This window comes from Artemia franciscana, chromosome 14 (genome assembly GCF_032884065.1).
Source record: "Artemia franciscana chromosome 14, ASM3288406v1, whole genome shotgun sequence".
Classification (NCBI taxonomy): domain Eukaryota; kingdom Metazoa; phylum Arthropoda; class Branchiopoda; order Anostraca; family Artemiidae; genus Artemia; species Artemia franciscana.
This window is the reverse complement of record NC_088876.1, coordinates 27,104,353-27,117,995: the sequence shown is the minus strand read 5'-3', so window position 1 is coordinate 27,117,995 and position 13,643 is coordinate 27,104,353. Positions and strand designations below refer to the sequence as shown.

Genomic DNA, 13,643 nt, shown 5'->3' with positions numbered 1-13,643 from the left:
TCCTAACTTTTTTTCAAATGTGAAAAATACACTCTAAACCTTGGCTTTTTTGCTTTTAACCTCAATACCATCTCCACTATCTTTACTGATAGCACTACATAGACGAGTGAAGCTGTTCACTTGATTTAATTTGCACCACACAACGAATGCATTAGCTGGCAATTCCTTAATATTCCTTAAAAAAATCCTTAATATTGCATTGGTCTCATGTATGTCATTAAAAAGCTTTTATTTATTTCATAGACCCAGACAACATGGACAATATAGAAATAACAACAAAGAAATATAGTTTCCGAATGTTTACATGATTTTATACAATATGTATATTTTGGTCTTTTTAAAAGAGACAGTAAATGTACAGTAAGGCTCCTCCCTTGCGAGCAGTCAAGAAAAAAGATGTGATTTTTTTTCAGATTTAGTAGAGCTATTTTCACAGAAATTCGTGCATCTTAGGAAAACAGTCTAATAGTATTCTAATATTACAATTGTTAAATATTACTATATATAACGATTTGGAAACATTTGGTATAGAGATTTATTACCTTGTAGAATTTCCACTCTTTTAGCCAGTCGAGAATACCCTTTAGCTGCTTCTCCTGGCTTTGTGTCCTTTCTTGGCTTTCACTGGTGACATCTCTATTTTCCTTGACACCAAAGAAAAATATAGCAGAAAATGTTGCACCTATTGCAACTGCGATAAAAACTATTTTCTGAAAAAAAAAAGATTTTGGACAATTTATTTACCAACTGTCAATGCAAAAGCACAAGAACATTCGAAGGTCATTCCATAAGTAGAAAAATAAATTGCGACAGCTCACAAGCAATTTATTACATCAATTGAGAACTGTTGCTACTGTTCAACACACAGGCCGGCAACATCTATGTACCTATCCTGTCGTTGTTCCAATTTATGTATGTCTCTAGCATAAAATTCTTTAGATTGGCATTGGACTCACTTTTGCAACTGATTTTTAACCTACCTATTGTGACTGTTCTTAAGATCAACGAGTCAGTAACAAACACTATTACAGTGATATGCTCACAAAAAAAGATAGCCTTTTGATTCGACTGAAACATTGTGGATTCTTGACTAACGGTGTGACTTTTCTCCATGACAATGTGCACCCATATATGTCACTGCTAAATCCAGAGACTTTTCAAAACTGGATTGGGAAACCTTTCAAAATCACCCCTTCAACCCTGAGCTGATCTATCAGACTTTCAATTAGCTGGAGCCCGTCATTTGTAGCGTTGTGGTCTGTCGGTTGCTTGAGAATCAACTCCGTTGGTGTGAAACTGGCTTGGTTGGAAGCATTCCTTTAAGGGCTCTATAAGCCGCTGACAAAAGTAAAGAAAGAAAAACAGGGTGGATATATAATATTCTTTCTATATACTCTTGCTTATAAACTGCTTAATTCTTGACTAATAAACTTTTCAAAATTGGATTGGGAAACCTTTCAAAATCACCCCTTCTACCCTGAGCTGATCTATGAGACTTTCAATTCGCTGGAGCCCTAAGAGAGGCTCTACACAGAAGACATTTTCGACACAATGACGAAGTTAAAAATCAGGTGCAACAGTGGCTTTGATCTAAAGAATTTGATGCCAGCGACGTATAAAAAATTAAAACGAAGGCGGGACAAGTTTATTAACGTTGCTCAGGACTGTGTTGAATAGTAGGCAAAGTTATGAATTTATTAAGTAAATTGTTTCTAACCTACGGTGATTTGTCTCGTTACTTATTGAATAACGTTCGTATAAAAAAAATGTTGAATTTTTATAAAATGAAGAAAAGAGAATCTCATAAATTTTGTGAAGTTATTACATGATACTTCTTTACTTTTTTGGCAACATTGTCTGTATTATGCATTCTGATTTTCAGCTTTTTGTCAAATCTGACACACAATTTACATATCACAGCCCCCTATCAACTACAAAATTGACGTTGTCCACAATTTAGATTATTGCACTTCTCTATTGAAGCAGAGCAACAATATTACGAATTTTGCATTAACTAAAAGTAATAATTATATTGCAATGCACGCAAACTTATTAATAGTTAATAACAAGTTTGACTCCCATATGTATACGATTTTTTTATTGCTGATATGAAAATATAGTTTAACTGAGAGGGACGCAAAGATACATACATAGCATCAAAAGAGAGTATCAAAAGGGAGTTTCAGAACGCAATTCTGGTAAAAGGCACAAATTAATAGCAATCAAAACTGATACAGAAATAAGTATATAGCTTATGTCAATTTTCTTTTGAGACTACGTAAGGCAATAAGGATGACTTTTTCAATTGGGACTATGACCATGGACTTAGCTTCTTCTTTTTTTTTTTTAGTTAAGAAATTTGTTATGGGAAACTAGTCGTCCTAGTAACCAACATGTTCAAGACAGGGAGAGGTTAATACATTAATCCCATTTTAGAGAATGCTCAATTTTTTATTAAATGCATTATACTTTTTTGAACACCAGGGAGGGACACCAGCCCAGCGGTTTTCCCTCAAATGATATCCTGAGAGAGCGGACTAAACTATGTCTTTGGTTTAAGAAAATTTCCTCCTTTTTACTGTTTAAATCCTTATAAATAACCAAGCTTGAATGTGCGAATATACCGTCCATATAAGCAGAACCTTGTGCAGAAAAGCATCATTATTTTAACTAGATTCCAAGAATATCAGAAATAGAATTATATCAGAATTTTAAGTATATCAGACCTAACGACAAATTAATTAACGTTGACCATAAGAGAGATTCATATCTGGCAATACTGGATTTTTCTCATTTTAATGAAATATGGTTGCTTAAATACATCAAAAGAAAAAACGTCAAGAGATTACAGTATTTGTAGATTTTTATAAATTGTGTCCATTAATTTATTCAATTTTGCACCACAAAAAAACATTTTACACATAATCCCAGAAATTTTGCAATATTGAGTACACTTCCATTTCATTATTCCTAACCTTCGCCACCTTGAGAAACAAATTATGTGTACGAAATCATTTCTTTTTTATATTTTTTTAAATATTCGACTTGCAATGCTTGACATTTTATCCACAGAGAAAAATTAGTAAGGAATCGGCTTATAAATCTTTCCATTCGTTTTCACCCTTATGCCAGGGTACGACGATCAATTTGCAGGTCATGTTTCAATGCTTCATAAGGGTTTCTATTTAAATATAGTTATTTTAACCTCTTTGATTGCACATAATTTTTATTATCTTCTTTGGAATACTTGATTTGCAAAGCATGCTACATAATTCATAGGGAAGACTCAGTAAGGAATCAGCTGTTAGAAGCTTCCTTTAAACTTCCCAACTACACCAAGCTCTAACAATCGGTTTGAAGGTAATAGTTGTTCAACCCCCAATATTTTATTAGCTTTCGGTTCCCAGCATGTGTACTATGGGTGCGTCACATCAAAAACGGGATTGTGACACCCCTGGGATCCACCCTTTCCAAAGGAGCAGGGTATCCCATCAGAAAGAAAGAGAGAGAGAGAGAGAGAGAGAGAGAGAGAGAGAGAGAGAGAGAGAGAGAGAGAGAGAGAGAGAGAAAGAGAGAATTATAAGATAGTTACTCTGAACTGATCAACATTTTCTGGTGAGATTGTTGAAGTGGCACTACTTGAAAGTCCAAAAGCCGTCCATGTTATAATGTAGACAGTTATGTTGGATATTACTGTACATGCGTACCTAAATAAAAATACAACATTAAACCCAAGGGTATCGAAGGACACTAAAAATTTGGCTATTAGACACTGTTAATTGATTCAGCTTAAAGCGCATATCATTTTAAGCTGTATTTCTGTATAATATTGTTTCATTAAGAGGAGTGTTGAGCATTCCCCAAAGAACTAAAAAGCTTTACAGGTTTTCTTGTATATTTCAGTTACTTTTCTAAAATTTTTAGATTGAAATATAGATTTCTAAATTTTGAATTTCATAAATGTGCGAAGTACGAAAAAAAAACAGCTTGCTGCAGGTCGAACCCAACTGAAGCCAACAAAACAATGCATAAATGTATCAGTTTCTATGCTAAATTTGCATCGAGATCCCAATTCTTTGACTGCAAGAGGTTCCTGTTGTAGATACGATTTAAAGTAAACGCTACTTAATATCTACTTAATCTGTAGCTTACCTATAAGATGTAATTTCAGTCCTAGCTCTGTCATCCTTGGCAAGAATTGGTATAAGTGTCAAATGCGAAATTTGTACAGCAGCCCATCCAATTTGAAAGATCGTGACGAACGCAGCATAGTATATCAACTGAGCCCACTTATGGCTATCCTGGCAGCCCAGGCATGGCTGGAAAATGAATGGAAAACTAAATAGCACACAGATTGTACCTGCAAAAAAATCAGACCATTATTTTAGACAAAATATATACTAAGCTAGGGAATTTCTAAATTAGCTAAACAGCACAAGTGCCTTCCTTTTAACTAAAATTATTAAAGTGAAAAGTGTCTCTGACTCATTATTTTTGGATAGCATGTAGTCACTATAAGACGCAAAATTGAATAAAAACGTTATTGATAGACAGCAAAACAATATATATATATGTTGTGCTGTTTAGCCAATTTAGAAATTCCTTCTGGCCCCCGATTTCACCTCTGGGCCACAACACTCGGTACGTGGCAGGCTTCTATGTATGGATTCTTATTGTCGCTTGTCTTCTAGCCGCAGACAATTTGAGACTTTTCTTTATGTCATGACGTCACCTCAGGTTTTATACAGCCACCCTTTGAAAGATAAGAATTCTTTCTTAAAGTCCTAGCCTATTTAGATCGTTTTCGTGGCCAGTCATTGCTGTTCCTTGTTTTCCAACCATATAATTCATTGTCCATTTTGTTCATCTTTACCACACAAAGTTTTTCCCACGGTTCTTGCTTTGGCAGTTTGGATTCATAAATAATCTCATTTAATTTCTTAAGACATTATAAATAACAAACACATCTTTTCCAGTTTCCAGCCACTGATCACTGTTCAAAATTTCGTTTACAATTCAACGTGATTCTCGCCGTCGGTTTTTACATGCCTGTTTCTACGATTCTCGCTTTCACTAATTTTCTAATCATATTTATCTGTGCTTCATTTTCATCAATCAACCCCTTAAACATTTTAGATTACATTATATTAGAATTGGTGCCTTTGTAAAAATTACGTTTTTTTTGTTATTAGACGTTTACATTTTTTCCTTTGCTTTTGTCATTATGAAAAACATAAAGCCAAACCTCTGTTGTTTTTTTTTAACAGAGGCAGATGCAGTATTGAGTTCTTGCCTAACGTCTTTATAAACTCTGATGTCGTTATTTACAGCTATTTTATCGCTTGGAGCTTTTATAGAATGTTAAACGTCGACTTTTACCCCAGCTTGTCTTTTGTCATGATGAAATACATATCGCCGAAACTTTATCAAACAGTTCGTGGTAACGAACTGTAGTAAGGAGCAACCGGCTCAATAGTAAAAGAAACTCTAGAAAACGTAGTTTTGACACCATAGTAAAACCTAATAACTATGTCTTTGGAGGCGACTCAGTCCCTCACAGTCTCCGGGGGAGGGGCTGCAAGTTATAAACTTTGACCAGTGTTTACATATAGTAATGATTATTGTGAAGTCTGAAGACGTCTTCAGGAGGACCTTTTTTGGTTGGGGGGGGGGGGTGCGTGGGAGGATCTTTCCATGGAACAATCTATCATGAGGGAAGAGAGTTTCCATGAAGGGGGTGCAGGTTTTTCTAGCATTATCTAAAACAAAAAACAATGAAAAATAAATATGAATAAGTTTTTTCAACTGAAAGTAAGAAGCAGCGTTAAAACTTAAACCGAACAGAAATTATTGCGCATATGAGGGGTTCACCCCCTCCTAAATACCTCGTTCTTCACTCTAAAGTATTTTTTAGTAATTTCAACTATTTATTGTATGGCCTTTGTGATTCAGGGGTCATTCTTAAAGAATTGGGAGAAAATTTAAGCTTTAGTGTAAAGAGCGAGGTATTAACGAGATCTCTCTATCTCAAAGATCTCTATGTCAGATCTCTATCCCGAGGATAGAGATCTGGGTGTCTTGGTTGATGAGAAACTTAAATTTGAATCTCATGCTGCTATTGCTGTTTCATCAGCTACCCAGACCCTAGGAAGAATAAAGAGAACCATCAGCAGCGGCTCTTCAGGAGTCATGACAATACTATAAAGCTCTTGTTCGGCCAAAACTTGAAGTTGGCATGACACTTGTATCCCCTTTTTACAAAAAATACAAATTCATCCTAGAAGCAATCCAAAGGCAAGCAACAAAATTGATTAGCAAATTCCAAACCATTCCCTATTGTGAGCGTCTTCGTTGCCTCAAACTACCAAGCCTAACTTAGACTTAGACACAGGTCCTCCCAAGCCTGGAGGCACATTAGGTAGCAACAGTGGTTCGCCACGACGACCTGTCCTGAGCCATCGGCCAAAGCTCCTCCATTGAAGACCTCGCCAACTTCGTCTCCTCTAATATCCTGCCAACGGTCATTTTGGGTCTCCCTGACTTGCAGAGGCCAGGGGGTGTCCAACACCATATGTCATGTGGCAGCCTTCCATCATTCATTTGCACCATGTGCCCCCAATACATCCATCATCGCTTTCTAATGACATCAAGAACGGGTATGATTTGTCATGCTATAAATCTCAACATTTCTTATTCTCTCTGCTCAATGTATATTCAAAATAGATTTTAGGCAGTTATTATCGAAGGCCCGTAGTCGTTTTTCTAGTTGCACAGTGATGCTCCAAATTTCACAGCCATATGTAAGGACGGAGAGGACATTGCTATTATAAATTCTGAGCTTTAGCTTCTAGGAATATTTGTTATTTCTCCAAACATGTCTAAGACATTTGAAGGCAGAGCCAGCCAAGGCTATTCAGCACAAAATTTCTCTTTCAGGATTGACATCTTGCATAAGAATGCTGCCAAGATATTTGAACTCTCTCACTACTTCAACTTCTTCATTGTTGACCAAGAGTCCTTCAGCTAAGTCAGGGAGTCTTTTTAGCGTTTATGGAGAGTCCAACAGCATTTGCCACACGCGAAAATTCATTTATATTGTGTTGTATAGCTTCTGATTCGTGAGCAAAGAGCGCAATATTGTCTGCAAATACACCATCATGAAGTTCTATTAGTGGGCTCAATTGTAGACCCCACTGAAGCTACATCCACAAAGCACAAAATCTATGACTATGGCAAATAATAATGGCAATAGAATCCAGCCCTGCCTTACACCTGACTGAACAGCAAACCACTCCGTTAGGTCATCCTCCGTTTGTGCTGCACACATAATATCAGGTATAGCGCTTTGATTATACTTACAATTTTGATGGTCTCGCGGTGTATCGAGTCAAAGGCCTTGAGAAAGTCTATAAATACTGTGAGCAGTTGAACCTGCCATTCATTAGATTCTTCAAGCAGGACTCTCAGGCTAAGTATTAGGTCACAACATGATCTGTTTTGGCAGAAACCATGTTGTTCATCTCTCAGAACTTTCTCCACTTTACTTTGAATTCTTTTTGGAGAGGCATTCTTTGAATGCCTCTCCAATTATCGCATTTAGTCTTTTCTCATTTTTTAAGAGTTTGACAATTACTGCCTTTGACCATTTGCTCGGAACTTTTTCATCATCTCAAAAGTTCAAACATGGGCACTGCTAGGGCGCTTCTACATATTTCAACAGTTCTGGGGATATGCCATTGTAGCCGGCTGCCTTTCTGTTTTCCAAAGTCTTTAGAACTTCTTTTACTTCACTTAGCAAGAGAGGTCCAGAATATATTCCAAGATCAAACAATGTGTCTTCAGGGATATTTAAAGAAGTTGTGGGAGGTACCTGATTTAATACCTCGCTGAAATGTTCCATCCAGTGTCGGATTAAGTCATCTGTCTGGGTTAATCAGATGTCTTCTTTGTTTTCAATTGAGTCAAAGAAGCCTTTGAAATACCCGCAAGCTCCTTCATTATAGCGTACAAAGTACGAATATCTCCCCGCCTGGCAGCTACTTCAGCCTGATCAACCATAGTTTCGAGGTGCACCCTCTTATCATTCCTAGTCCATGTTTTGACTTGTTTATTGAGTCACTTATACTGTGCTTTTAGATCATCTAGATATTCTCTAGTGCATGTCATGTTATGCTCATGCCTATCTATGAGAACTTTGACTTCTGCCCTTTGATCAATTATATCCCAGGTACTTTCAGATATCCACTGCTCTTTCTCCTTCCTGTTATATCCCACAACTTCTTGTGCTGCCTCTTTTAAAAATTTGACTATCTTTTCCCATTGATTATCAATTGACAACTCGTCCCTTAGCATGGAAAACTTATTTGACAAAGTAGATGTATGCTTATGTAATACATACGGGTCCTGCAGTTTACTCAAAAAAATGTTTTTACTGACTGTTGGGGCATGAAAAGATGTATCTGTAATATCTCAAGAGTAGCTAAGAATATTTAGTTGAAACTTATAAGGAGTACTGGATTAAATGGGAAGACACAATGAACATCAAGAATACAAGGAGTAGGCTATCTGCAATATAACAGGAATAGCTAAGAATAATTAGTTAGAACTCTCAGGGAATGCTGAACTAAACCAAAAGACACTACTTGCATCTAGGCTGTGAAAAGGGTGTATCTTAAATATCTCAAAATTACTAAAGTTTTCAAGTTGAAATTTTTAAAGAATGTAGAAATAAATCAAAAGACTTGCTTTTAGCTGAAACATTAAGGAAAACTGGAGGAAAGTTAAACTAAACTAGTAGACATATGTTCATCAATGTTGTCAAAAAGGGAGCATATACACTATCTCAGACACGAAATATTCTATCTCATGAAATATGAGACATGACATATTTGTAAATTAACAGTTTACAGGACCTGCTGAAACTTTGACTGAATGTTAGGGGGAAGGGAGTTAAGTTGATTTTAAGTAAGTAAAATCAAAGGAAGCTCATCAAGTATAAAAAAATATTACAATAAAAATCTAGTTGTTTTGATTCTTAATGCAAAATATTCTTTATATGTTAGTTCACCTAATGCAGGTTGAGGCAATGAAGACACCTCAATTAAGTTTCAGAATCAAGGGAGCCTTGACTGGAAATAAATCACAATTATTTTAATAAATGAGCTCAAAATGCATTTACTTGACGAAAAAGCTCTTTAATAACAAGGTCAATCAATATTGCTCTATATTCACAATTGTAACAGGATGGTTGCCAAGATGATTTCAGCCCTAAAGAAGGGGAATTATTATGAAGATTTTCAATCTATTTATTAGAAGAATATTCCCCATGTCTATCCATCTAAAGTTTTATACATAAAACCATGATCAAAATTTGTGGTAAAATTTTGTCCAAATAAAAATATTAAGCCCAGATCTTAATTCTTAATATTGAAAAAAAAAAATCTTACAAACATTCCTCTTATACACCAATCAAAAAAGAAAGTCAATTAAAAAGAAACAGAAACTAATATTTTTAAAATCTAAAAAAAATGAAAGAAAAGTAAAGAGCTAAACCTAACACAAGAGGAAAGAAACTCAAATTGTAATTTAAACATAAAATAAGCAGAAATCTCTATCAATGATTAAATGAGAAGAAAAACAAATAAAAATTACAATGAATAATTAATTTAAACTTAAAATTAAAGATATTATTTGAAACCAGAGTAGGGCTTATGACCCTACAGTCAAACCATCACTGGCAATTTTCTGAACAAACACATTATGTACAACCTGCCATATCTATGGGTTGCCTATCTGGTGGTCTCTTGATTGCTGTAAGGAATAGGTTTTGGAGTATTTTACTTGAGCTTTCAGAATTTTTTCTGGCTGCTAATTTGGGGAAATTTTTTATTATTTGTGTTTATTTACCAACAAATCACTTATTATCTATTACTTATTTACCATCAAATTACTCATTATGGCCAAAGCATGTTCTTTTATGTGTTTTGTCCACAATTTTCTTGAAGGGTTCCTGATATAGATTTTGCACTGACTGATGTATCTGAGTTACAGTCTCAGTTGGTGGTCATCTCCAATGAACTTGTTTTAAGTGACCATTCTCATCTGGAGCTACAAGTCCCTATTGACACTTCATCCTTGCCTACTAACCCTGTGCCCAAATGGTTTGAAAAACTGAATTGGAATTACATAAATCTACATAATTATCAGCTTACTCTTGATTCACTACTAGATAAAATTAAAGTTCCCTTCCATCTTCTAGCTACTTCTCCTTCATCTGATCTCCTAAGCCTTGAGCTTTATCTGGCCCAGATAGTTCATGCGATAAAAATCACAGATGCTGCTTCTGTTCCTCTTGAAAGAATAAGGAGGGGTACTAGGAAAATATGCTGGTCTATGCATTCGCCTTAAAGAGAAGAAAGTATGTCACTGTTTTTGGTGTAATGTGTGGATTGGGGCTGATAAACTGCAGCCTGGGGTGCTTTTCCATCTTACAAAGTTTATGAAGAATAAATTCTGCAAGCTTGTCCATTTGTGGAAATCACTAGACTCTATCTAATCACTAGACTATCATCTGATCTCAGTAATACCCCTTCCCATTTATGGCACTACAAGTCTAAATTGACATCCTTTCTAACCTCTTCTCCAGATATTATTTCAATGGACAATTAGATCAAACATTTTTCTAAAGATTTTGCAACCAGCCCTCCTCCTCAAGACACCATCTTTAAATCAAAACTATTAGCACATTTTCATGATCTAAATGCCTATAGGAATTTTATTTTAGTTCCACCTTCTGATATTGAAAACTGGATACAACTTCTGAAATCTGGCATCTGTGGGTCTTGATGGAATCATGTTGAATCATTTGAAGTATGGCTCTCCCAAGCATTTATCACATCTTTCTTTATCTGTTTCAAGCTGCTTTTTCTCAGAATTATGTACTAAAGTCACTTTGTGAGGGCCTAAGTTCTTGCATTCCAAAATGAGGTAAAGACCCTTCTGTTTGCTCTTCCTACAGGCCTATTAAAGTTTGTTTGATTTGTGGGAAGCTTTTAGAAAAAGTTATCTTTGACCAGGCTTATGATTGAGCAAATATGTGTGACAATCAGTTTGGGTTCCAAAGGGGCTTTTGTTTGTTCACAATGCTCACAGAACACTTCTTTCAAGTCTTCATCAGTATGAGTACTCCAAGAAAGAATTATTTGCTTGTGTACTCAATATATAATGGAGCATTTGACTCCATATTGTACTCCCTGTCCATTTTATCTCTCTTGAAATCCAGGGTGAATCTGTTCATTTACAAGTCCCTTTGGTCATGGTATCAAAATTCTACCACTTGAATCAGAGTTGGCCATTTAATTTCAAGCAAGGTACCCATATGGAGAGGGCTTAAACAGGGGTCAGTGATTAGTCCTATGACTTTCAATGTAGGTCTTAGCTCAGCTACAACAATTTTGCATCCTTTGATTGCTCTAGATAGCCTTGATAACAGTCACATTTTGTAGGCTGATGAGCTTCTAATATTAGGTGAGAATCTATCTGGGTTGCAGGAAGCTGTGACCTCAATTTCTAGGTATTTAAATTCCATAGGGTTAACTGTTCCACAGTCCAAAACTAAGTTTTTAATCTTCAGTATAAACAAACATATTAGAGGTCCTCTTTATATTAATACAGATGGAACTGTAATTCCAGAGGAACACTCTTTGGTATATCTTGGCCTTCATTATGGCAAAGCTCTTTGTGATTACAAAATGCCTTATAATCCATAGCCTGAAAGAAAAAAATCAGAGACATATGGAGGACTTGCCTGGGTCAGAGGTTGGTTCAACCAACATATACTAGGCCACCTCTATAATGCTTTCTTTGGCCTAGATATTTTCTTTTTGGCTCTAGTGTTGTATTTTTTCTTCAGTTGAGAAAAAGATCCATTGATTCAGTGTATTTGGCCTAGATACTAATGCCTTAATTGCTTTAAATTGCCAAAGAAAGCATTAATGCTTTCTTTGGCCTGGATATTTTCTTTTTGGCTCCAGTGTTGTATTTTTTCTTCAGTTGAGAAAAAGATCCATAAATTCAGTGTATTTTAAATTTGCATTTTTTTTATGATTACTTCCTTAGTATAGGAATAGCAAAATGTCAATAGTATTTAGTATTTTTAATATACTTTATAAATGAAAGGTGTTCATAACCATTTCTTTCATAGGAATAGTAGAACACCTAACTTTCCAATGGTATTGTTAATTAGCTAGGTCCATCACTTGTCATGTCCTTAATATTTTTATAGTATATTTAATAGTGTTTTGAATTGTTCATATTTCTTACTCTTTTTATGAACAAAAGGGGAATTAAGTCATTGAGTAAAAAACTAGTATGAAATTGACTATGATTATGTAAAACTCAAACCCTGATATCTTGTTATCAAACATAAATTGAGAAAAATTGTGCATATTAATGAATATCAAGAAATCCAAGCTATGTATCAATATAATCATTACAAAATTATTTAAGGTCAAATAATTGAAATTATTGGTTTTACCTAGAAGGACCTCTTTTTGGAAATACCAATTATCCTATCTTAATGTATATATCCTTTCAGTATTTCAGTTTTACTTACATATTAACAAAAAGCTGATTGTCTTCTGATTCTAAAAAAGTAACTTTTATTACTTGATATTTATTCTAAAGAACACAAATATTAAATAGGTCTATAATTTTTTCTGAGAGCATATTTTGAATTTATGATAACAAATAATTGGTGAAAATTATAACAAGAAGGCAGATAAACGTGGGGATCTTGTTGATATGTGGACATTACATTATACAGTGGTACAATAGGGTGAGTCTGAAAACCTGTCTATTTTTCAGAATACTAAAGAAAAGTGATTTTTCCCAAAAAGAAGTATTTTACCCAGTGTATGACTTTATTCATACTTGCTATAGAATAGATTTAATAGAATGAGGTATGAAAACTTATCTGAATGACTTTATTTATGTTTACTCTATAACAAATGGGGCATAAACAGTCAAAAGCACAATACTGTCTTTTGTTTGACTTTATACTGCTTTTCATATAGCAGTAAATGATAATATTTAATCCTTAGCATACAAAGGATCAATGACTAGGCCTATTAAAGTCAAATGTTGCAAACCTGTATGGGGCCAAATCCAACAAACCTATTGTAGGCTATTTTTCACTAGGCTATTTCAATTGTCTAAGCCCCTTAACCAGAATTTTGCCATTTACTTAGGTTTACCTTTTATGCCTATGAGTCAAGACTCATGTGCCATAGGGCCAGTCCCTTCCCATTGTTACAAGTACCTCATATTTTATACATACCAAACAAATACCATCCTTTACATCTATTTTCAGTACAAATAAATGAAAACTTGCTCCCAATTTGTATTCCCACAAATGGTGTTGCCACTCCATCCACAATTTGTCCTATCAATAAAATAACTCCAGATAAACTGTCACTAAACTCTAAAACATAATGAAAGTACACAAGAAGATAGGTAAACCACATAGAAGCACAGAGATCGTTCAGAATATGTCCTACAGAATAACAGAGTTTTTCCCTCCATGATAAGGAGAAACCGTTAATAATGGGAGGATAACTGGACATGGTTTTGACTTTTGAATTTGA

The 13,643-nt window shown here is 34.9% G+C and overlaps 1 protein-coding gene across 3 annotated transcripts in view; it reads right to left on the bottom strand.

The window, feature by feature from the left end:
* Positions 1-13,643, bottom strand: part of LOC136035516 (major facilitator superfamily domain-containing protein 12-like) — a 40,747-nt gene extending 27,104 nt beyond the window's left edge. The window contains exons 1-4 of one of the 3 annotated variants that reach the window (XM_065717355.1): positions 13,337-13,643; positions 4,153-4,360; positions 3,593-3,707; positions 543-710 (exon numbers count right to left, since the gene is read on the bottom strand). In XM_065717355.1, the coding sequence (XP_065573427.1) occupies positions 543-710; positions 3,593-3,707; positions 4,153-4,360; positions 13,337-13,622 (777 nt within the window). In that variant the 5' untranslated portion in view covers positions 13,623-13,643. The remainder of the gene's footprint in view (positions 1-542; positions 711-3,592; positions 3,708-4,152; positions 4,361-13,336) is intronic. The other 2 variants (XM_065717357.1, XM_065717358.1) reach the window with 2 other exon arrangements.